This window comes from Myxine glutinosa, chromosome 8, assembly GCF_964187855.1.
Source record: "Myxine glutinosa chromosome 8, kmMyxGlut1.1, whole genome shotgun sequence".
Lineage (NCBI taxonomy): Eukaryota > Metazoa > Chordata > Myxini > Myxiniformes > Myxinidae > Myxine > Myxine glutinosa.
Window position 1 is genome coordinate 52,031,408 of NC_136268.1, and position 24,502 is coordinate 52,055,909.

The 24,502-nt window shown below is 44.0% G+C and overlaps 2 protein-coding genes across 15 annotated transcripts in view; both read left to right on the forward strand.

The window, feature by feature from the left end:
* EDEM3 (ER degradation enhancing alpha-mannosidase like protein 3) overlaps positions 1 to 4,117 on the forward strand; it is a 74,655-nt gene extending 70,538 nt beyond the window's left edge. For 2 of the 3 annotated variants that reach the window (XM_068124504.2, XM_068124507.2), the window contains exon 20: positions 1,423 to 4,117. In XM_068124504.2, the coding sequence (XP_067980605.2) occupies positions 1,423 to 1,880 (458 nt within the window). In that variant the 3' untranslated portion in view covers positions 1,881 to 4,117. The remainder of the gene's footprint in view (positions 1 to 1,422) is intronic. The other variant, XR_013624309.1, reaches the window with a different exon arrangement.
* A 9,342-nt stretch (positions 4,118 to 13,459) lies between these two features.
* Positions 13,460 to 24,502, forward strand: part of LOC137432502 (patatin-like phospholipase domain-containing protein 7) — a 170,660-nt gene continuing 159,617 nt past the window's right edge. For 11 of the 12 annotated variants that reach the window (XM_068124495.2, XM_068124501.2, XM_068124503.2 and 8 more), the window contains exons 1-5: positions 13,460 to 13,660; positions 15,788 to 15,837; positions 16,385 to 16,459; positions 16,717 to 16,804; positions 24,258 to 24,331. In XM_068124495.2, the coding sequence (XP_067980596.2) occupies positions 13,645 to 13,660; positions 15,788 to 15,837; positions 16,385 to 16,459; positions 16,717 to 16,804; positions 24,258 to 24,331 (303 nt within the window). In that variant the 5' untranslated portion in view covers positions 13,460 to 13,644. Of the gene's footprint in view, positions 13,661 to 15,484; positions 15,593 to 15,787; positions 15,838 to 16,384; positions 16,460 to 16,716; positions 16,805 to 24,257; positions 24,332 to 24,502 lie in introns of all 12 variants that reach the window. The other variant, XM_068124499.2, reaches the window with a different exon arrangement.

A 24,502-nucleotide genomic window follows, 5' to 3' on the forward strand; every position in this document is an offset into this window, starting at 1 on the left:
AAGATGGCGGTACATTTCCTGTTTGAAGTCCTGGAGGGAAGAGTGAGACAGAACAGCCTCTTAAAGGTTATTTTATAGATGGGAGAAGCAAGGAATAAAAGAGTTGAGGAGGCAGTCACCCTAGATTTTGGAAGCTTAACTTAAGAGGGTTACTGGAAAAACGTGTGCATTCTGGAGTTGGTGGGGAGGATCGGAGGACAGAGAGCAGAGGAAGCCTTACAGGAGAATAGATCGTAGAAAACAGAGACCACCGACCTGCCTATGATGAGAGTAAAATACCTTGTGCTTCGACTTCTTCACGGGAGATTCCAATAATGTTGAGAGCTTTAGATTCCACAAAATCCAGAAGGGAATGATGTGATGTTATGCACCAGCCTATAGTGGAGAGCAGTACTCCATTGAGCTATGTAAAGGCCTTTTAGACTGTGAGTATCTCTGATTAATTCAAGGAAAGACTTGGTTTGATGGAGGATGCTCAGTCTGCTTTACGAAGAAGGAAAAGGTAAGAAAACAATAGTTTCTTTCCTCAAGAGTCATGGTTTGCATACATGACCAAGAAATTTAAGAATCGTGAATCCGGTTTATTTCACAGTTCAAAGGTTATTTGATCATTTGTGCACAGTACAGATCAATGGAATATATTTCAGGAGGATAAAATAAATAAACACAGCGTGGTAAGATACATGGGCAGTCAGGATGGCATGTCAGTATGCGCACTCACCTCCAAGCTGTCTGGCCTGAGTTTGAATCCCGACCCAGCTATAAACTGTCAGTTTGGTGTTTCACAGGCAGGGTGATTCATCAATGTGTATGCCGTCCCTCGGATGGACGTTAAACCGGGAGACCCGTCTGCCAGCATGGTTTGGTGGGCGTTAAAGGTAGAAATATCTGCCTGGCCAGGCCTGACATTCGCCTAGTTAGGGCAGGAATTTGGCCATGGTGCCGGCGATTCGGCCATGGTGCCCCCCCCCCACATTCTCACTTAGATACGAGTATTTCCACCATCCCACCAAAATATATTTCTACCTACCCCCCTCCCCCCTCCTCTCACCCACTGATTTATCTTCGCCCAACTGATTTATCTACCCCACCACTCCACTAGTTTTCCACCTGCCCTCCACCCTCCACCTTCTCACCCACTGATTTTTCTATACCCCACTGATATCTCTACCCCACCACTCCACTAGTTTTCGAGCTCCCCACCCATCTGACTTGTCGTTGTAAAAGTACAGATGTCTACTTAATGTCCTTGCTCTGTATGTGATTCATGTGCAAGCTCCTCCATGGCCTTCAATCTATGTATAAAGGAAAAGACACAGCATAACACAAAATAAAATATAAAACCTGTTGCTTTCAGGAAGATGAGTGGAAGTTCTGGTGCTTTGATGCATTTCATTTAGACTCTGCTCATGTTTCCACCAGGGGATACTTCGAGTTCAGATGGTGAAGTAGTCTCGACAGACCATCCGCAGCAGTTTACTTGTGTGGATGGGTTTGGCTCTGCTGAAGGGGACCAAGTTCAAGATGATACCGATAACCTTCAAAGAGAAGAAAAAGAAGAACAGAGTGGCTGCCAAATGGGTTTAGAGAACGACAATCATGCTGGACTTCACGACAGTGATGGCATTTCCATCGATGACGATGAGGATGAGGATGATCATCATCATAGCAGCGGAGACGATGAGGACGAACCGCATGGTTCTGCTCACGATCAGACAGCAACAAGCCACAGGGTAGAGGGAACACCTGTGGTTGGGCAGGAACCTGAACATCGTGTGAAAAATGATGGACCTGAAGAAAACCAAAGCTTGACCACTGGCGTCGTTCCAGAATGGGAGGAAGAACTTGAAGTTTTTGGTAACAGTAGGGATGAATTGTAAAATGACTATGAATGTAGCATTTCTGACTTGCTTGGATTTGCATAGTTATCCTCCCTTTTTTTCCAGGTTAAATAGTGAGGGGTGGAGGAGGGGGAGGAGGGAATATTGAGCATATCTGTCTGCTATGTGTGCGTTCACAGATGTAAATTCCAAATGATTCCGCTCTCAGGGTTATATTTGGTACTCGTCGGTCGGAATAGGAACTATCCTCAAGTGGTTAGTTAAGGCGGAACCGAACCAGAAATCAGCAGGCGAACTCCATTTCCCCCACTCCGAGTATCGCAGTGAAAATGCTGCCCTTGCTACTTCCACCTCAACATGAAGTGAAGTGATGCGGTTGAGGTTTGTGGCAAAAAAATTTTTTGCTACCATCTTAGGTTGAAGATCTACTCCCAAGGATTGGATGGCAATTGCATCTGTAGCAAAAGGGTTTTGTTACAAAGGTGAATGTCTCGGCAACCACAGGTTTTTTTTGTGTAATTGCTGTCTCTGAAGCTTTTGCAATGTCAAGGAGGTGGCACAAGTCTTGTTTTCAAGCCAAGGTGGTGGCACACGTCTTGTTTTCAAGCCAAGGTGGTGGCACAAGTCTTGTTTTCAAGCCAAGGTGGTGGCACAAGTCTTGTGTCATCTCAAGGTGGTGGCACAAGTCTTGTGTCATCTCAAGGTGGTGGCACAAGTCTTGTGTCATCTCAAGGTGGTGGCACAAGTCTTGTGTCATCTCAAGGTGGTGGCACAAGTCTTGTGTCATCTCAAGGTGGTGCCACAAGTCTTGTGTCATCTCAAGGTGGTGGCACAAGTCTTCTTTTCAAGCCAAGGTGGTGGCACAAGTCTTGTGTCATCTCAAGGTGGTGGCACAAGTCTTGTGTCATCTCAAGGTGGTGGCACAAGTCTTGTGTCATCTCAAGGTGGTAGCACAAGTCTTGTTTTCAAGCCAAGGTGGTGGCACAAGTCTTGTTTTCAAGCCAAGGTGGTGGCACAAGTCTTGTTTTCAAGCTAAGGTGGTGGCACAAGTCTTGTTTTCAAGCTAAGGTGGTGGCACAAGTAGTCTTGTGTCATGCCAAGGTGGTGGCACAAGTCTTGTGTCATGCCAAGGTGGTGGCACAAGTCTTGTTTTCAAGCCAAGGTGGTGGCACACGTCTTGTTTTCAAGCCAAGGTGGTGGCACAAGTCTTGTTTTCAAGCCAAGGTGGTGGCACAAGTCTTGTTTTCAAGCCAAGGTGGTGGCACAAGTCTTGTTTTCAAGCCAAGGTGATGGCACAAGGCTTATTTTCAAGCCAAGGTGGTGGCACAAGGCTTGTCGTGTCATAGTTGTGGCACAAGTCTTGACCTGTTGACCGAATTGTCTTTGTATTTGCAAACTACTCGCATTTGATTGTCATCTTGTCTTACTCATTTGTAGTTGACTATCAATTATATTGTCATTGAATAAAATTAATATTTTAAAATGTGCACCTTTCTCCTAAACTTTAGATTTAAATTCTGCCTTTAATGGCTTCAGTTTACCATATAATGTGTTGGGTTTTTTTGTTGTTTTTAAAAGATTTGCTAATGCTTCTAATGCACATTGTATAATGTAAAAGCTTTATCAAACTTGTATGTATTATGTATGTACATTTGCTTTATTTATGTTTAAATGAAAGGTCACGTTCCGCTACTGCTCCACTGCCGTGGCTGTCGGGATATTGTTGCAAGATATTTAACTCGTCAGACCTGAATTGCCTTTATCTCCCACTTGAGCTGGAAATGGATTTGGAAAGTGATTGTATATGTGTGTGTATTTGTAAATATAGACAATTTTAGCTCAATGTACATTTTTTGTTTTCTATGCAACATTTTTGCATAACACTGAGTGGTAAGGAAATCATTCTTACCATATTTCTAACTTGTACAGGGATCGGAGACACGATTGCTTCGAATGTTGTTCACAATCTCATCGTATTAATTTCCATTCCATTAATCGATGCTTCAAGTGTCCTGCGTCGCAGTGGCGACCCGTCCAGGATTGTGCCCTGTAGCCTAGGAAACTGCTTCGGTAGCCCTATGCATCTGATACTTTTAATTATTTTAGAATACTTACGCTTAGAAAAATTGAAAAGGTTTAAATCATTTTCATGTCTTCTCTACAATTACGAACAGTCAAAAGTGCAAGGTTTCTGACCTTTGTGCTGCATTGGTTACACAGTTATTGTCTGTGTGTGATGAATGAGAAATGGAATAAAAGCCATCTGAACTCCCTAATTCCTACTCCAAAACTTGCCAATACCCCAAACTCTCAAACTGCTCTACTCACCAACTACCCCCACCCCCATACTCACCAAACCACCAACTCGCCATATCTCTCGACTCACCAACTCTCCATATTAACCTACCTCCCACACAAAGGCCGTATTCCATACTCACCAAACCATATTATTCACCAATCCCCCAAACACTCCACACCCTGAACCCCCAAAGCTCTATAAACCAACTCCATACTCACCGACCCACCTCCCCCCTGCATTCCCCATACTCACCAAACCACCAACTCCCCATAACCCCCGCATGACCCACACCTCCCTAATCGCCAACTCTCCATATTCACCAAACGCCCATACCAAGTGAACTCACCGAACCACCTCACTCACCACTCACCAGTCCCCCATACTCCCCAAACTTTAAAATTCCAAACCCCCAGCTCCCTAAACCTCAAGGGTGGGCGGAATATCTTGGAAAAATAAGCGAAGTAGGCGTAACACTTGTTAGGCGTAACGCTTGTTTTCCTGGCCATGGATGTGGCCAGGCAATCACAGAAATGGCCACACTATTAATAAAACAGAAAAATTTTGCGAAATAAATTTCAAGATTCTAATGACAGTCAAGGTCAATTACAAACACAACGCAAAAGTACAAGAAAAAAACTTTTTCAAAATTACAAAAGCGTGAAATTTCAGAGATTTGGAATTATTTTTCTCTCACAAATTCAAGAAAGCACGGCTCAAAATTCGACCACAACGAACATCTTAGTTCTGCTTCCAGATTCATATAAACGAGGTGAGATCATTTCTTTGGCTTTAGTAGTAGCAGTAGTAAATGGTTTTATTCAACCGATCATAAACACTCAGACATAGAAGAAGACATAGTACATTGAAATACAGACTTGGCATTTAATATGGAATTTTTTTTTTTTTCTTGACTTGGGTTTACTTTCTTAACTCAGTATATTAATCTGGTGAGTTTCTTTTACACTTCGGTGATTTATTTGTTAAAAGAACCATGTCACTGATTGTCTGTCGCAGCAAGAAGTCAACAACAGGATTATATCACAGGTGCCGTGGCAAAATGTACGGACAGGTGCATTTGATGATTGGCTTCACAGTCGGGTATACAAGGGTTGTTGCGTTCTGTATTAGTGGAAAACAACTGCTGCACATCTCCAAAAGTTATTGCCGCTTCCTCTGGAGATGGTCCGTCAACTTGACAATGCTGTTTGTCATGGAGTGGTGGCTTTACGAAATTACGGCAGGAAACAGCGTGCTATTGCTCGGCAGTATGGCATCACTCAAGGTCAGGTGTCAAAGATCCTGAAACGAAATGCTCAGAGGGGTGTCCCTACTCCAATACCGAGGCCAGGACGTCCCCGCAGAAGCACAAGGAGGGATGATCGCCAGCTGCACCGGTTAGTCCGCAATGGCCGTACCAAGTCAGCTAATCGGCTTAGGGCTGAGTGGCAGCAACTGACAAATGTGCCTGTATCCAGAAGGCTAGTCAACCAACGACTGGTTCAAGCAGGCTATCGTGCCAGGCGTCCCCTGAGAAAGCCACGCCTGACCAGACAACACCGCCAGCGCCGATTGCAGTGGGCCAGAGAGCACCGTCAATGGCAGCCAGGACACTGGAATCACGTGATCTTCAGTGATCAGTCTAGATTTCTGGTCTATCGTCAAGATGGCCGCGTCCGAGTGCGCAGACAAGTGCATGAAGCCTACAACAAAGATTGTATAGTGCCAAGAGTCCAAGCTGGAGGTGGTGGGGTGACCGTTTGGGCTGCTTTTCATGCAGGGGGCAAAACTGACCTGGTTGTTCTGAATGGAAACCTGAACCAGTTCAAGTACAGGGCCATTCTGGAAGAAACATTGCTTCCATTTGCTCGTGCAGCCTTTTGAGGAAACTTTGTCTTCCAATATGACAATGCACGGCCTCATTGTGCTCACATGATCCAACACTTTCTTGCTGACCGTGGTGTAGAGCATATGGAGTGGCCTGCCATGTCCCCGGATATGAATCCGATAGAGAACTTGTGGGCAGAATTAACGCGTCAAATCGACCACTTGGACCAGCAGCCTAGCTCTGTGCGTGAATTGCAGCAGGCTATTGTCACTGCATGGCAAGCGATTCCTGTCCAAACCTTGGCAAATCTCGTGAACAGCATGCCTCAACGTGTACGTGCTCTCCTGAATGCTCATGGGGGTTACATGAAGTACTGAACTGTAATTTTGCTGTCCGTAATCCCAGTCGTAATTTAACTTTTGTTTTTGTTGAAAATTTTTTTGGCTAATGTGCAAAATAGAGATACTTCTGGAAAACGCACAGAAATTTAACGCAGTACTGTCCGTGAATTGAGTTCGATATCAGTTTACATCACTTTCAAGGATCAATTTATTTGTTTTGAAATGTCAAATGTGGTTTTTGTTTCTTTTAAAGGTCACATTAACAAAATCTAGAATAATTTCAACATAATTCCAATGAACTTTTGGTTCTACGTCATCTTGAAAAGTAAGTTCACCCCCCCAAAAAAAATATTCCATATTAAATGCCAAGTCTGTATATAATTAAATTGCATACGAGTTAACATGCTGAAAATGGGCATGATAACAAAAGTCACAAACAGATTTGATAACTACAAGTCAGAGGCGAAACCATCTCCAGTTTGACGTCTACACATATTGAGGAATGACAAGGAATGCAAACAAATTTCATTTTAAAACTAAAATGGTATTCATGGAATACTTGCCATGTGCAGTCAACTTGGTGCAAGTCAACTCTTCTGTTTTTGAACGTTTTTTTTTTCTTTGATCCAATAGTGCTGCCAGACCACGTGAGCGATGACATCATAAATTTATATTCTCTAATATAATTGGTGCATAGATCACGCTCTTTCAATTACAAACTGATCAGACTGAGCGTTGTCCTTGTCGAATTATGACATAATAATTATGGCACCAATGACGTCATCGTTAACAACACCTATTCCCCATATGGAGTTCTTTACAAGAAGCCATGTTTCAATTTTTCCATGGAGTGGTTTTGGAGATATCGAGGTGCAACGTTTTTAGTTTTTTCCAAGATGGCGCCTGTACCACATGACATGACGTCATAATTATCTAAAATATTCTACAGGAGGAACTCCTATGGTGAAAATTTCGTGTCCATCAGACCAACAGTTGCTGAGAAAAAATTCAAACTGATCAGATCAAGCATTGTACTTGTCGAATTATAACGTCATAATGAAGGCATCGATGACATCATTAACATATCTTATTCCCCATGGGTAGTAGTTGACAATGGGCCAGGTCTCAATTTTTTTCCATGGAGTGGTTTCAGAGATATAGAGGTGTGAAGTTTTTCCAAGATGGCACCTGCACCACGTGACATATGACGTCATAATTATCATTAAAATATTGTACAGGAGGAGGCACTCCTATGATAAATATTTTGTCAATCTGACCAAGAAATGCAGAGGAAAAAAAAAATCATACTGATCGAATCAAGCGATGTACTTGTCGAATTATGACGTCATAATTAAGGTACCGATGACATCATTTATATATATATATAAATAAGGACATTATCATTAACATATCTTATTCCCCATGGGGAGTAGTTGACAATAAGCCAGGTCTCAATTTTTTCCTTGGAGCGGTTTCAGAGATAGAGGTGCGAAGTTTTTCCAAGATGGTGCCTGTACCACGTGACATATGACGTCATAATAATCATTAAAATATTCTACAGGAGGAGGCGCTCCAACGGTGAAAATTACATGTCAATCGGACCAACGGTTGCTGAGAAAATGAATTTTTAAAATGCAGAACGCACGGCACACGGCACCCTACACACAAGAATGCTTAACCCCGCTTTTCGCTTCGCGAAAATAAACCATAAACATGACCATAAGCAGAGCAGAAACATGACCATAAGGCATAAGCAGAGCCTCCGCTGGGTATGTGGGTGGCTCCCTGCAAACCTCACGTGGGGGGCCCTTTCTATTGTAGGGCTAAAAAGTAATAATATGGTGACAGATCTTCAGGCGAAGAATCGATTTATACCTTGGTTCCGGAGGGGTTAACGAAGTATTAGAATGACTAGCTCTGTCTGTGTCTGTCTCTGCGTGTATCTGTCTTTTCACACTATCATGGGTAATGTATTGTCATATCTCGGCTATGCCTGCACAGATTGTAACCAAACTTGATAGGACCGTAGTGTGGGTCAACCAGAGTGTGATATGTGGCCAACAATGAATTAAGTCAAATGTCAATCGCTGTTCATTATTTGCCAGGATAGCTTATGTGGGCCGAATGCTGAGTGTTAAGAATGAAGATAACGCTGACTGACGTCCTAATGGTACTTCCTCAAGATGGAGGAAATGACGTAAAATCAGTAAATGATTGAAAGTAAATTTCATTCGATTTACTTTGAGGTCGTTTGAAAGCTATTTAACTAGTAATAGAAGCATTTAAAAAACGAAAAAGGGATGTTACTGTGAAAAAGTATGGAAACAAGAAGAAATGAAAACTGCGAGCAGTGATGCCCCGGGGACCAAAATGTCCCATTCTGATTGGACAAGCGTGCAACAATGTCCTTGACAACGGCAGCCTGGATAAATTTGAACAAATCAATTGAATCAATTTTGCAACGCTTGAACTGAATTGATCCGAAAAATGAAGGGGGAGGTGCATTTTAGAGGTTTTTCATGAAATCCAATATGGCCGTGAATCTGAGAAAGAAGGAGAAAGGGTTGAATGCATATGGTGGAAACTAGAATTGCGAGTATTGGCTGGAGATGGAAGGAAGTGGTGGAAGAAAAGGAGAAAAAAAAGGGGGTGGGGCGAGACGACCGCACACGTGGGGAGAAGGAATTATTATTTTCTTTTTTGGGATATAAAACGTTAGACAAAGGGTAAGATGTTCAGGGAAGTTAGGGGGAGTAGAGAAAATCTAAGAAACAAGCAATACAGCGAAAGAAAGAAGTTAAATTAACAAAACACCGACGGGGAGAGGAAAGCCTAGAGAGACCAGGCCACGCACGCGGTGCGAACAGAAAACGATGAATTACACAAGTTTGCATGAATTACAAACTAACACGAACTAGAAACACACAGTAACACATACACAACAAGTAAGAGCAATCAGAGATTGCAGACCCTCGCCAGGACGTGTTTTCAGTGGTTTTTAAGGCTTTTGTGTTAAAACAAATATGGCGGCCGAACCACGTGACCAATGACGTCATCGTTATTTTTTTCCTCCACCAATTTATCCCTCGATGATGCTCAAGAAATTTCATCTTGATCGGATGATGTTTTGTACTTGTCGAATTATGACGTTATAATGGGGGCAACTATGACATCATCATTAACATATTTTATACCTCATGGAGAGTTCTTTACAATGAGGCAGGTCTCAATTTTTTCTATGCAGCGCTTTCGGAGATATAGAGGTGCAAAGTTTTTCCAAGATGGCGCCCGTACCACGTGACCTATGACGTTATAATTATAATTTAAAAATTCTACAGGTGTATTTGCACCTATGGTGAAAATTTGCCGTCAATCGGACCAACGGTTGCAGAGAAAATCATATTTATTCTGTGCGGACAAACAGACAGACAAACGGACTCAAATGCAATACCCTCTCCTCTGGCGAGGGTAATAAAATAACGAGTGGAAATTTGACAAAGAGACGAATGGGAAAATACCTAAACTTTGATGGTGTGGAGAGATCGAAAAACACTTCCTCGCCAGGGAAAACGGAAGCGGAAGTGAGATATTACAAAACTGAAGGTCTGATCATAATGAATGTATGATTGTCCTAGAATGATTCGGAGAGTCTTTTCTGAACCTGTTCCAGGTCGTTACTTTGGCAGATTGTGAGACCGGCATTCCAAACTGGAACAGCATCCTCTAAAAGTGATCTAGCATAGCCTTTAAAAATGGTGAGCAAATCTTCCACAGCCAAGTTCAATGTTTTGAGCATCTTCAACATAAACAACTTTCCATTTACCTTGGTGACAATATTGCGAATGTGAAGATTCCACTTCAGACCTTCTGCAGTACAGTAACTTGGATAGTAAATTCAAGCCTTGGCGGATGGAGGTTGTTAATCTGTGTCACAGAAGAAAACATTGACTTTGTGGTCGTCAAAATCACAGTCATCCAATTTATTGAGTGATTCTACGAACTGCCGATGAACAAGAGCGAACAAGAGCACTGTTGCTGGGCAGATAATTCTCAAGTCGAGAAACGTGTCATTCCCCACCATTTGTGCAGAGACTTTCCTGGGGAAGTATGCAGTGGAAGGACAGCACGGTACTGGAAACAACGCTGCCAAGATCTTTCAAGTACTTGCACAGAAGCTCAAGAAACCCCGATTTTTTTTTCCTGGTCATTGCTGGCGCCCGATCTGTTGTGAATGAAACCAACTCGGTCAAATTCAGGCCAAATATTTTCTCCACCTCCATGAAAGCGTTGGGCAAATTAATCCCACATGTTTGTCCTCTCAGATCACAAATCTCCAGCATTTGTTCACGTATTGTGAGGTCACTTGACACATCGAACCCAGAAAACAAGTTGCAGTGTCGCTGATATCGTTTGATTCGTTCAATGCTGACGAATAGCAAAGACACGCTTTCGATTGATGATTTCCCAAACTTACAGCCAAATCCTGAATTCTTCGAACAATCGCTAGCTTTCACTTTAGGTTCATAGTCCAGCAAAATTTCCATTGCTGAGATGATGGTTTCTTTCACCAATTCTGTGTCCCAAACGGTTTCTTTTTTAGCCACAATGAATGCAGCTTTGTAGCAGTGAAACCTTGTAATCCAGCTAAAGAACACACTATCGAGGATTCCTCGGGATCCCGTAGGGAGCCGATAGTCATCCAGTAAGGAGATGGTGTCTCCTAAAAAACGCCCGTCTGATTTGGACTGGTTCAAGTCATACCAAAAACTTTAAACATGGACAATCCCTATCGGTTGGCATCCATGGGGAGGAGGAAATCCTCTTGAGCAAATTCCCTGCTGAGTACTCAGAGTATCCTGTCATATATTTGTATTTCACATTAATATAAGCTCCCTTCCAAAGAACATCGACTCAGAAGGAGGCCAATTGGCCCATCAAAGCCTATGTTGCTGTTGCCAACATATGGTTGCTTGTCCGTGCTCTATCCTTTTGAATGCTGAGCATCAAGCAAGGAAGCAGCACGTACCATTTTTCGGTATGACTCGGTCGAGGTTTGAACCATCCACCTCCCAGACTCAGAGTGAATGCTCTAACCTTAACACCACACAATGTGATAGAAATCCTGACAACCTGCAGCACATCCTTCCATGTAAGTGCCGGTTCATCCGCATGAGGATCACTTTGGTTAAAGGGAATCTCCAAACCAAGCACAACGACCAAACACCAGTCTTACTGAAGTAAAAATCAACTTTATTCACACCAAGAACAACCGTGCCAAAACCATGCAAGTTTCCAGTTAAACCCCTGCACAGTGACAATTATGACGTTTAGTGGTGACGCCACTTCCCCCAAGCTCAGTGGCTGCGGTGTGTTTGTCTCCTCAGTATGTCCAGTGGGGGTGTCAGCTCTATTACGAGCCTTAGCCCAAGTGTTAAAAAATTTATACGAGTTGGCTACACATTTTTGCAAAATGGCCACACGTTGATAGATGCCAGGCGCAGATTTCAATCCGAAACCGAGTCGATGGTACCTATACAACCCACGATGCGTGTTGATGGCAAGATACCTGTTTCAAATCCTGGTCCAAACGTCGCTGTTGATAGGCAGATTTGAGATCAAGTTTAGTACAAGTCTTGCCTCCAGTGAGATGAGCGTAGAGGCTTTCGATCCTCGGGATTGGATATTCAAAAGACGAACACTTGTTCACGGTCATCTTATAATCTCATGTGTGGATGGACTGGTCTGGTTTTATGACCGGAACGAACGTACTGAATTGGCTTGATGATCCCCAGACTTTCAATATGACCCCGCAGGGCGAAAGGGACAGGGCGAGCTCTCCAAAATATAGTTTTGGCATCCGGGTCAACACTGCGTTTAGTTATCCGTCCTTTCAAAGGTCCAAGCTCATCCTTGAAGACCTCCGGCTACATATCGAGCACATTTTTGAGTGTTTTGTAGCCATCGGAGAAACTTTGGCTGTCTGGAGTTGATGAATGCTTTCCCATTTCAGCTGAATTACCTGCAGAGTAAGGAAGGCCCTTTTCCAGGAATGACGATCAGGTGTAGGTGGAACTCGAGATTATCGTAGCCCACCGTGATGTCACAGGTTCCGCAGGGAACAATCGTCTCGTCTCACCTGTATGGGTGGAGTCCATAGGTTTTTCAGGTCGGGTCGGTCAGCATTACTTCACATGGTTTGTGAAAACAGCACTGAGACAGTCGCACCAGTGTCAACCTCCATTTGCATTGGTCGATTGTCGACAACGACAGTGGCAAGAAAAGGGTCCCGCTTGTCGTGAGAATGAATATGAAGCAGGTCATACGATTCTGAGTTATCTGAAACAGAGATCACCTGGTCAAACTTAAGTTCCACTGACCCGATAAAGTGATGAATCTTCTTGTCAGCAGCTTTCTCTTTCTGCCATTTGCGAGTGATGCAAGCTGGAGCAATATGGCCATCCAGGCTTCCGTCGAGACGCCATTCGCCTCGAAGTAGAAAGCCAACTGCTCAGAATGTGTCAAAATGTCCCCCATGAGGGTCGAATTCGTCGATATGGCCGAAGGAAGTCATGCTGTGTTTTGTAGGTGTTTAGCCTTCATCGCCATGTAATGTAATTCGACTGAATTTACAGACAACGATCGCCTGTCGTACATTTATTAACTCTCGTCAGCCAGGGCCATTTCACGTTCGCGCCATCTTCCCGTCACTCACCGGAACCGGAAAGAGACTAATTTGAACAAGTGGAGCGTTTTGCACGTCCATACATGGTAAGTATCAAAACTCAAAAGCATGAGATATGCCCAGGGCCAGAGAGAGACGGCAATGATCCCATGTCTGGCATCAAGTGCATTGTGGAGGAAACGTGAAACAAATCAACAAAAACGATGAAACTTCGAATACAAAAACACAACATCATCATCATCATCATACTACATTAGCGTACGCAATATATAGATATCGTATTGTGAGCATAACAGTAAGAGGACGTTCTTAAGGGCGGTGTATAGGCTAAGCCGCCGACAGTTCAACCAGACTTCAATTTATTAAGAATCAAATTGAAGGGGAAATATATATATATATATATCTTTATTGGATTTACAGACGAACACAAATTTTGGGGAAAATGCATGAATATACTATTCATTCGGACCGTTCGTCGTTTTGGTGAATGTTGTGGGTCACGTTCTTCACCATGTACAGTGTTTTGGGTTGAACGAGGTGACCCGACGATTTGTTTCGTGTTTGTCCGACTCAATAACGCGTCTTTCCATTTCACGTTCTTCTTCCCACCTGTAGACGTGCACCTGGACATCGATTCTTATTCGTTTAACGCGTCCATGGAGAATGCAGAAGGTAAGTGCTCATCTTGTCTCATCTTGCCTCGAATTAAACAAGGTGTGTGTCACTGTGTGTCCGTGTCCGTGAAATCCGCACGTCTCAGTCACTGTCTGCGTGTCCGTGTTTGTGTCTGCGTGTCCGTGTTTGTGTCTGCGTGTCCGTGTTTGTGTCTGCGTGTCCGTGTTTGTGTGTCCGTGTTTGTGTCTGCGTGTCCGTGTTTGTGTCTGCGTGTCCGTGTTTGTGTCTGCGTGTTTGTGTCTGCGTGTTTATGTCTGCGTGTCTGTGTCCATGTTTGTGTCTGCGTGTCAGTGTTTGTGTCTGCGTGTCCGTGTTTGTGTCTGCGTGTCTGCGTCTGTGTTTGTGTCTGCGTGTCCGTGTTTGTGTCTGCGTGTCCGTGTCTGCGTGTCCGTGTTTGTGTCTGCGTGTCAGTGTTTGTGTCTGCGTGTCAGTGTTTGTGTCTGCGTGTCAGTGTTTGTGTCTGCGTGTCAGTGTTTGTGTCTGCGTATCAGTGTCGGTGTCACTGTCAGTCTCCCTGTTTGTATCTGTGTGTCAGTGTCTGTGTTTGTGTCTGCGTGTCAGTGTCCGTGTTTGTGTCTGCGTGTCCATGTCAGTGTCCCGGTTTGTGTCTGTGTGTCGGCATTCGTGTTTGTGTCTGCGTGTCAATGTCACTATCAGTGTTTGTGTCTGCATGTCAGTCAGTCTCCCTGTTTGTATCTGTGTGGCAGTGTCTGTCAGTGTCCGTGTTTGTGTCTGCGTGTCATTGCCTGTGTTTGTATCTGTGTGTCAATGTCCGTGTTTGTGTCTGCGTGTCGGTGTCTGTATTTGTGTCTTTGTGTCAGTGTCTGCGTTTGTGTCTGCATGTCAGTGTCCCTGTTTGTGTCTGCGTGTCAGTGTCCCTGTTTGTGTCTGCGTGTCAGTATCAGTGTCCGTGTTTGTATCTGTGTGTCAGTGTCTGTCAGTGTCCGTGTTTGTGTCTGCATGTCAGTGTCTGTGTTTGTGTCTGCATGTCAGTGTCTGTGTTTGTGCCTGCGTGTCAATGTCAATGTCCGTGTTTGTGTCTTTGTGTCTGTGTCTGCGTGTCAGTGTCCCTGTTTGTGTCTGCGTGTCAGTGTCGGTGTCAATGTTTGTGTGTCTGTGTTTGTGTCTGCTTGTCAGAGTCCGTGTTTGTGTCTGCGTGTCAGTGTCCGTGTTTGTGTCTGATTTTGTGAGTTCTCGAGCAGCAGCAACCTCGGTCCGGTTAGAATTTTGTGTTCCCATCGGAGAAATCCGCTTTTTTCATCATTCTCTGTAATATTTTTGTAATCACATTAATATGAGCTCCCTTCCAAAGAACATCGACCCAGGAGGAGGCCAATACCCCCCCGTCAAAGTTCTCGCCCACCAGGCCCTCAAATTGGACTTATCTTCCGTCGCATGTCAGTGTGAGTCTCGTCTCGCCGATAATTTGAAGAGTGGAGGAACCATGCGCCTGATGAGCAGACTGTGTGCTCTTCTTACTGAATCTTGGCTCCTAAGTTGCTTGCAGTGGTTCCACGAATCAGGTTTCCCGTGGCACCACTGTCGATGGTAACTCTGGTTGTGTGGTGGCCATCCATGGTCGGTGTCTAGATACGTAGACTGGCAAACCTGGACACGTAGGGTAGTTCTGTGTAATTTAAAAAAAATGTTATTAACACTTTTGTCCACATGGGCACATGTTCAGTCTTCTAACTTGTCGTCTGGCTCTTCATATATGCCAGCCACTTAGTGTGCTCTTGCAATGTACCGACGATCTCATTCGGGGAGGTTAGGACATTAACTGAGAAAAATGACTAATCAGCACGACACATTTGTTTGCAGAGGGGACGGGACTTCGTAAGTTTGTTGGGACGAGTCGACGAAAGGACTTGCCGGGGTTGTGGCGATGTGAATGATGCCGGGCGGGAGACTTGTGGTTGAGATGTTGAGGTGCAACAAATGTAATGCATGGTGCAACATACACCTGTCTTGCTGGATGTGCCATTCCCAATGCGTCCTGCACCCGTTGTCGGCTGACTTTGTTACGCACCTGTTTGTTGACTGTTTTAAGAGTCACTTTCATTGAAATATAATACTGTATTGTTTTTTTTTTTCCCATATCATTCCCCCTTCCTTGTTGTACAGATAACCCTTTGATTTCTGGTCCTTTAAATCAACACTTTCCCATGATGGAGGTGGGTTTGCCATTTATGGTCACCAGCTGCTAAAACCCACACAAAAATCTTCAATGCCTGTGCTTATTGTACCGACGGATGCAATCAACAGAACGTTGGTTGATGTCTGTTCATCGTAGGAAGCAAGGAGTTGTTGCTTCGGCCGATAACCTTCGTCGGAGTAAAAGAGGGTTAATTCCCGAAACCTCAGTTATTTTTCTCCGACGAAGGGTTAACACCGAAACCGAAACGTAACCTTTTAACCTCTTAACACCGAAACGTAACCTTTTCCATGCTTCCCAGGGGAGCTAGCATACCTCAATCAATTTTCTATTGATTTCATCCATTGTTCTACCTGTTCAACGATGCAGATCGACCTTCTTGAGGAAGACTCGTTCTTCACTCTTTATTGTAATGAGACTCGTGTTTTGACTTGATATGTTTCTTAAGAAAGTGTTATTTCCATCTGTAGAATTATTTTAATTGTATAGAAGAAGTTGATGTAACATATTGATTTTGTCATTATTCACTAGTCTCTAGTCACTACCCTAATTCTAACCACCTGCAGGAAAGTGAGTCTCAGATTCTGGATCCTCGTTCCCCACTGCTTGCATTTATGGAAGAACAGCTGCAGACCACCATGGTAGGACTTTCTATTTCACAATCTGGTAAACGTTTCTGCTGTTGTGGTTGGGCCTGGGTCAGATTCGGGTTTGCATCTAGAGAGGATGTCGAGATATGCAATACGTATATTTTAAATCCAAGTTGGTAGATTAATGTACGTATCTTATCCTGCTCCAGCACTGCAGGCATATTGCTGGATAATTCACTTGTTGCCTTTGAATTTCGGATTGAATTTTTGTAATTTTATAAAGGATTTTTTTTTGTTCTCTTTGGCAGGTTACAGGCATTATCTACGGAGCAGCCGTTGCCATTTTGATCATTGCGATAATAATTTTCTTTGTCTATCAAAAGCTCAAGCAGCGCTGTAAGTTTATACTCTACAACAACAACAACACAACAGGCATTTTAAGGCCATTTTCCCTGCAAGAGCAGGGGTTAGCCTTGCGGTCCCCATGACAATGTTCTCCATTTTGCCCTATTTTCTGCATCTCTCCTTGTTAACCCCCTTGCCCGCATTTCTTCTTCGACCATCTTTAGCCAAGTCTTTCTCGGTCTTCCCCGTCCTCTACTTCCTTCTACATTCATTTCCATCACTCTTCTCAACCAGTCACTTTCATCCTTCCTCAACACATGACCAAACCATCTCAAACTGTTACTCTTCACAGCATCCATCACAGGCTCTATTCCCATCATCTTTCGCAATTCATCATTTGTCTTCCTCTCTCTCAACGATACTTTATACTCTACAATTGTTTTTATTATGAATGTGAAATACTAATCATCGTTTGAATGTGCCAGACCATCTATTCTACACTTTGTCATGCACTTCATTGACAGGAGATATGACTATACCTAACGCACTTGTTACTGATTTCCTTTTCCAAGCATTTCCACTTGACTAACAGCTATCATGCATTTGGGCCCACCAGTTGTTCTTGAACAATAAGAGTTGCCCGGTTGGCTAAATACAATCTCCATATTGACATGCTCGTATTCTGAGACTACATGAAGTTAAAATCTTTCAGGTCTCAATCGTTTCTGAAGATAAGAGCACAAAAAATTGTGGCCAGCATGTTTAGAATCGATTAATTGTGTTATCCTGATGTGTTTTGAAAAAAAACAAAAAAACAAGTGCAGTATAATTTTGCCTCCCCCCCACCCCCCGGGCAAGGTCAAAGGGTCAAATACCAAAACATGCAGTGTTGTGCGTTTTCAAACATTTTAAAATGAAACTTTGTTGCTCATATGCTGCCTGGGTTTTTTTTCCTGGGAGCGATCGGTTAAAAAAATATAATTAATGAAAATTTAGAAGCAGGGAAAACATTTCTTGCACATTTTGTAACGCCCATGATTGATACAACCACAACCAACAACCTTTAGAGGCCATTTTTCCCTGCAGAGCAGGGGTTGGCCTTTTTTGGGCACCGTGGTCCCCTTTTTTAAGCAATGTTTTACGGCCGGATGCCCTTCCTGCCGCCAACCCTGTTGGTCGCCTCTTGCGACACGCAGGGAATTACCAGTGAACTGGTGCTCAATTTGCCGACCTCGAAAGGATGACAGCCTGAGTCAACCCCCCTGGTGTTAATTCAGCGATTGACCGGGATTTGAACCCAGGATCCTAGGATCCCAAGCCGGCACCCTAACCGCGAAGCCAACACCAGGCTTGCCCAAGATTGATAATTAACACAGTGTGTTATTTAAATACATATTTCATTGAATATCCCTGGGCAACCCTGGATACTTCAGCTCAACCTTGAATTTCTCAGTCTCTAAATAAAATTGATGCCATTGTTCACGCGAACAACATTAATCCTGGAACAGTGAGGGAACGTCGTTTCACTTGTGACGATTTATGATGTGGCACCGCATCCATCATATTGGTAGATAGAAAAAAGTCCCTCCATTATTTGACCATGTGCACAGAATGTTCCCATTTTAGACTTCTGTTTAAGAATATAAAATTCCTCCACTGTGTTCTGCTCTCAATTCCTCTTCCTCTGATAACAACAGGCCCATTGAAAATGGAAAAATTGTACCTTTTATCAATGAAGTTTTTGCCATTCTATTTTTTGACTTAGTTTTTTATCATTTTGCAATGAGGAAACCCGTAGTGTATTGTGTTTTCGAAGAAGGCTGATGTTTGTGTACGTGTGAAGCATGTAGTGTACGTGACTTTCGTATCACATTGACGCTCTATAACTAGTGTGCTTCCTTCTTCAGGCAGCTAACCCAATAACCTAAATAATATAAAATAAAAAGCTAACCCAATAATATAAAATATGAGTTTAGTACATCTGAGCTATTTTCTGGATCTTCACATATGGAAACCGGATTCGGATCTTCACAGGTAACATATGAGAGAGGTACGGCAGCACAAATGCTGGCATGGAAGAGAAGTAGGAATAACTGTAATATACAAGGAAACTAAAGAAATACAAATCTAATTTGTTGTCCTCCAAATATTCAACATTTTAAGTCAAAGATTCATCTTGCTTGTAGGTTATTATCCTATTATCTTTATCCTATTAATCTATATATAACTAGTAAAAAGCCCATCACAAATGACAGGTTGGAACAGTTTATTCGACGGTACTGCCTCATGAGCATGACAGTCTGAAGCCCCGGCTTATGGATATAAATGAACATTCGCTTTAATCTGCATGTGTTGCACATCACGTGCAGCAATTTTCACCTCTCTGTGCCTTGTATTTATTGTTATTAAAAAAATGCCTATGTACACCACCCTTGAGGCTCGGTTTGCAAGCCACCGTCTACAATTCCAATACTAGACATAATTACTCTTTTATGAAAAATGTTTTCCGAGTTTGTTTTATCCCCCAAAATAGACCAGAGTGAACACAAATTCGTGTTAAAAGATTGGTCTTTAAAACCTACCGATGTGAAGGAGGAAAGACCTTTTTTTTTTTTCTTTTCTTTTTTTTGTATACAAGATCGAGGCTCGTGAAAGAGCTAACATTAATCACACAAAAAGACAAACCGACACACAAAACCGACACACAAAACACAAAAAACAAGGGGAGCGGCAGACAAGATGGGGAGAGAGGGGGAAGGACACAAAAGAGAGGGGGAAGAGGGGGAAGGACACAAACACAACATTTGAGAGCAGGGACATCGGGAGGACTTGGGGGGAGGTGGGAGAGGAATAAAACATATGAACACTGCAAGGACTCTGGGGTGAATTACCGGGGGTAGAAAAGATCAAGGTTTTCGATGGGGGAAGATAAGAGATGGTGGTGAACAGCTGTTTTAAAGACCTGGAGGGAGGAGTGGGATTGAAGGGAGTGGGGGAGTTTGTTCCAGAGGCGGGAGAAAAGGGGAATGAAAGAGTGAAGGTGAGCAGAGAGCCTAGACTTTGGCAGTTTAACCATAAGAGGGTTGCAGGCAGATCTTGTGCGACCTGAAGGAATATTGGGGGGACAGAGCACAGAGAGAGCTGGGGGAGCAAGGCCGGAGAGGAGTCGGTAGAAGACAGAAAGACCACCAACCTGCCTGCGGTGAGTGAGTGAAAGGCCCTCGGTGTTGACTACATCGCAGGAGATTCCAATGATTCTGAAAGCTTTGGCCTCAACAGCGTGAAGCCGAGCAAGGTGTGAGGCAGGAGCACCAGCCCAGAGGGGGGAACAGTATTCGATTGAGCTGCGGATGAAAGCCTTGTATGTGGTGAGGAGCTCAGGTGTGCCAAGGAAGGACTTCGCACGACGGAGGATGCCCAGTCGGCGACTGGCTTTGGAGGCCAGCTTGGAAATGTGGTTTTCCCAAGAAATATCATGGCAGATAGTGAGACCCAAAAGCTTGAGCGACAGAACTTCTTGGAGAGGATTGTTGAGAAGGTAGATGGGAGGGTTGTCCAGTCGGTCCTTTCGGAGAGACATTGTAAGAGTGTGAGATTTGTCAGGATTGAAAGACATGTTCCACTTGTTTGACCAGTCTGTGATTTTGTCCAGGTCTGCAGAGAGTGAGGAGGCTGCAGACTGCCGATCTGAGGGATGAGGAATGGAGCGACAGAGAGTAGAGTCGTCAGCAAAGAGATAGAGAGGATTTTCAAGAGAGTCAGAGAGATCATTGATGAAGACCAGAAAAAGCACAGGGCCCAGAACACTACCTTGGGGAACTCCAGCCTGAACAGGAAGAGGAGATGAGAGAAACCCATTCAGGGCCACACGTTGACTACGACCAGAGAGGAAGTCCGCCAGCCATGCATGGAGATTTCCATGGATACCAAAGGAGGAGAGTTTGGTGAGCAGAGCAGGGTGCCAGACCGTATCGAAGGCACGTGAAATGTCAAGGGAGACAGCTCTAATTTCCTGTTTGGCGTTGAGGACCTCCATCCATTGTTGAGAAAGCAGAAGCAGCATGTCCAGAGTAGAGTGACCAGGTCTGAAACCAAATTGATGATCAGAGATCAAGCCATTGGAGAAGAGGAAAGATTTAATGTCTGAAGCAATGATGGATTCCATGACTTTGCTGATAATTGGGAGAAGGCTGATTGGTCTGTAGTTGCTGGGATCTGTTTTTGCACCTTTTTTGTGCAAAGCGGTGATGTTGGCTGATTTCCAAGCAGATGGCAGATGACCTTGAGCAAAAGAGAGGGTGAAGAGAACAGAAAGAGGGAGTGAAAGAGCAGAAGAACATGATTTTAGGACCCGTGGGCTGATGCCGTCTGGACCAGTTGCAGAATCAGAGTCGAGGGTTGACAGAAACTTTTCCACCTTGTCAGGAGGAAAGGACACAGAGTCCAGGAGCAGCTGGGTACGACTGGGTACGGTGGGTACAGAGAGGGATGGGTTTGGGACACAAGATTTAGAGGCAAACACAGAGTTGAGGCATTCAGCTTTTTCACGTGCGGAGTCAGCCGTTAAGCCGTTTGAGGTGAGGGAGGGGATGGAGGGGGAACAAACACCAGAAACAGATTTGACCAGACGCCACCAGGATTTGGAAGAGGGAGACAGATAAGAGTTCGGTCTTGAGAATGGTGAGATATTGTTTCCTGGCTCTCCTGAGGGTGGACACACACTTGTTTCGGGCTTTGTGAAAGGAAATGAGATTTCCTTCCGTTGGATTTGCTTTCCAGGAGACGAAAGCAAGTTGTTTCAGGGCAACAGCCTCACCACAAGATTCCGTGTACCATGGACGGGAGGAAGGGTATGACAACTGAAGACGAGATGGTATAAATCTGTGCATGAGAGAGAGCAATTTACTTTGAAAGAATTCCCAGGATGAGTTGATGTCAGAGGCGGTAGAGATGGGAGACCAGTCCAGATGATTGATGGCTGCTTGAAGACCGTGCCAGTTGGCCTGAGTGAAATGCCAGACTCGTCGACGCTGAGGAGGCTCTCTGAGAATGGTCAGAGAGATGTCCACTTTGACAAGCACATGATCAGATGAGCCGATTGGAGCAGAAGAAGAGCAGCAGACATTTTCAGGGAAGTTTGTCATAACCAAATCCAGAAGAGAAGATGCTCCGTTGACTGAGATCCGGGTCGGGAAATTGACAGATTGTGTCAGTCCCAGTGAGTCGCAGAAGTCCTTTGCTGAAGAGCCATGGCTGGTGAGAGAGGTACCCACACCCAGCCAACTGGCATGGTGACAATTGAAATCACCACATATGAGGAAGAGAGAGTTGGGATGGGTAGATAGAAGTTGGTCCATATTTTCAGACAGTGAGATGTAGATGGAGTCATCGCTGTTTGGTGGACGGTACAACACACATATGAACAAAAGGTGGGAGCGAAGGGGAAGCCGTAGCCAAAGGTATTCCTGGGGGTGAGGTGGAGAGAGGGCAGTGGAGGGCGAGTGAGGAAGAGTTTTTTTATAAAGATAGCAACCCCACCTCCAGGACGAGGCTCAGGTCTATCATACCGGAGGAGGGAGTAACCTGGGAGAGATACCAAGGCATCAGAGACATCATGAAGGAGGAAAGTTTCTGTTAAGCAGATCACATCTGGTTTGTCAGAAGCAACCCGTATGGAGAGGTCAGTCAAGTTTGAGCGAAGGCCCCGGATGTTTGAGGTCCATACCGTTAATGAAGAGGAAGGGGGAGCATCGGGTCCAGAACAGGGGGGGGGGGGAGGGGTAGGGTAAGATGTGGAAGAGGAGGAAGAGGTAGGGAGAGCTGTTGAAGGTGTGTCAGAGATTTCAGAGATTTCAGAATAACTTGGAGAAAGGGAAGAATGGGGCAGACAAAAGGTTTGATGGAGATTGGGTGAGGCACAGTGAGGTGTTATTTGAGGAGGGGGAAGAGCAAGGCAGAAGGTTTGGGGAGATGAAGGTGAAAGTTGGAAGGGGGAAGAAGCAGGGAGGATGCTTTGAGGAGGAGGGGTGAAAGGGGAGTCTAAGAGGGGAGGAGCGAGGGAGAGTCTCGGAGGGGAGGGGTGTGGGGGGAGTTTAGGAGAGAGGGGAGGGAAGGGGCAAGGGGGGAGATTTGAAAGGGATGGGTGATGGGGAGGATTTGGAGGGGAGGGGTGAGATTGGATTTTGAAAAGTGTACGATTCATGGGAAACGAACATTTTTTGCAAAATGGGTTTGAGACCTTCGAGTCAAAAATACGTTTGAGGACACTGGAGGAGGGGTGGAGTTCTGGATAGTTTAGGGAATGTAGAAAGGAGGAACTGTAAGAGATGGTATTATATATATTTTTTGGAATGAATAGATTTGGTGAGCAAGACGAAAGCATCCTTTTGTAGGAAAAGAAGAAAAGGGTGTTATAATATATGAGAGAAAATAGTTGTTCAGGGGAGAGATTATACATTTCTAACCGCGTGATTGCGAACGAAGAACGAACGAACAAAAAGAACAACAAATAAACGAATAAGACCTGGGAAGGAAATATTTTTTTGGGGTTTTTTTTTTTTGTGAGTACAGATATTAAACAAGGAGGTACGGGGTGAACGACTGGGACGAAACAGAGAACGAAAATAATTTCAGCGCATTCGACGAATCGCTGAGAGAAAAACGAAACCACAAGGTCGGAGACGGTATGGTAGTCTAAGCCTACGAGTACTAGGCCGCAGAATACTCGATACAATTAACCGACGATTGTGTATACATGTACGAAAAATTAGCACCGAAAATTTTCCAAAAGATACGCTATAGGTACACACACCGAAAGATAGATACAGTCTCGACAAAAACACGATTGTGATAGATCACTTAGCTTCGAGAGCGTGAGCGCATGGAGCAGCTTCGAAAAGACGTGACCTCGCCGTGATCTCGCGAGATCTCTCGCGTATCTTTGTACATCTGTACAAACACACAAACTGACATTACATTTTATATGGTAGATAGGGAAAAGGTTGTAAAAAAACTTAATATTTTTATGTGAAAGTGGGAAATTATTACAAGAGGTGGGTGAGTATCACCTGCTATTACACTCCTGCACCACTGGACAGAATAACTTGAGAACTGAATGTTATTGCTAAAAATATAGTACATTAAATTCCCAGATGTAAGAATCATTCTAAAATACGCCAGATAGAGATAAACGGTGGCTACATTTTCTGAAAGAGAACTTGTTGGATTAAAATTTATTCAACTTGCCTGTTGATAAATTTATATTTGTACAACTTGCCTGTTGACACAATAACAGGCCATCAATATATAACATTTACAAAGTGGGTGGGGAAGTGTTAGATTCATTGAGAAGATAAAAAATACCATGAGGTTTTTACACGAGAGCCTCATGACTTTAATGTAATGCTTTAACAAATACTAATTGTTGATGCTCTAAGCAATTTTGTTTCAATTTCCTTTTTTGTATACCATCTCTTGTTGACCAATAATGTTTATCTTGTGGCAGACCTTCAAAGACCTCGCTATCGCTTTCGGAAAAGGGATAAAGTTCTGTTCTATGGACGCAAGATAATGCGGAAGGTGAGACCCAAGAGACTCGATCTTAACACCAATTGAATGAAAAATGAATGAATGATCGTTTTAAGGCCATTTTTCCCCACTAGAGTGGGGGTTAGCCTTGCGGGCCGATCGACCGGGATTCAAACTCAGGATCCTAGGATCCCAAGTCTGCGCCAAAACCGCTAAGCCAAC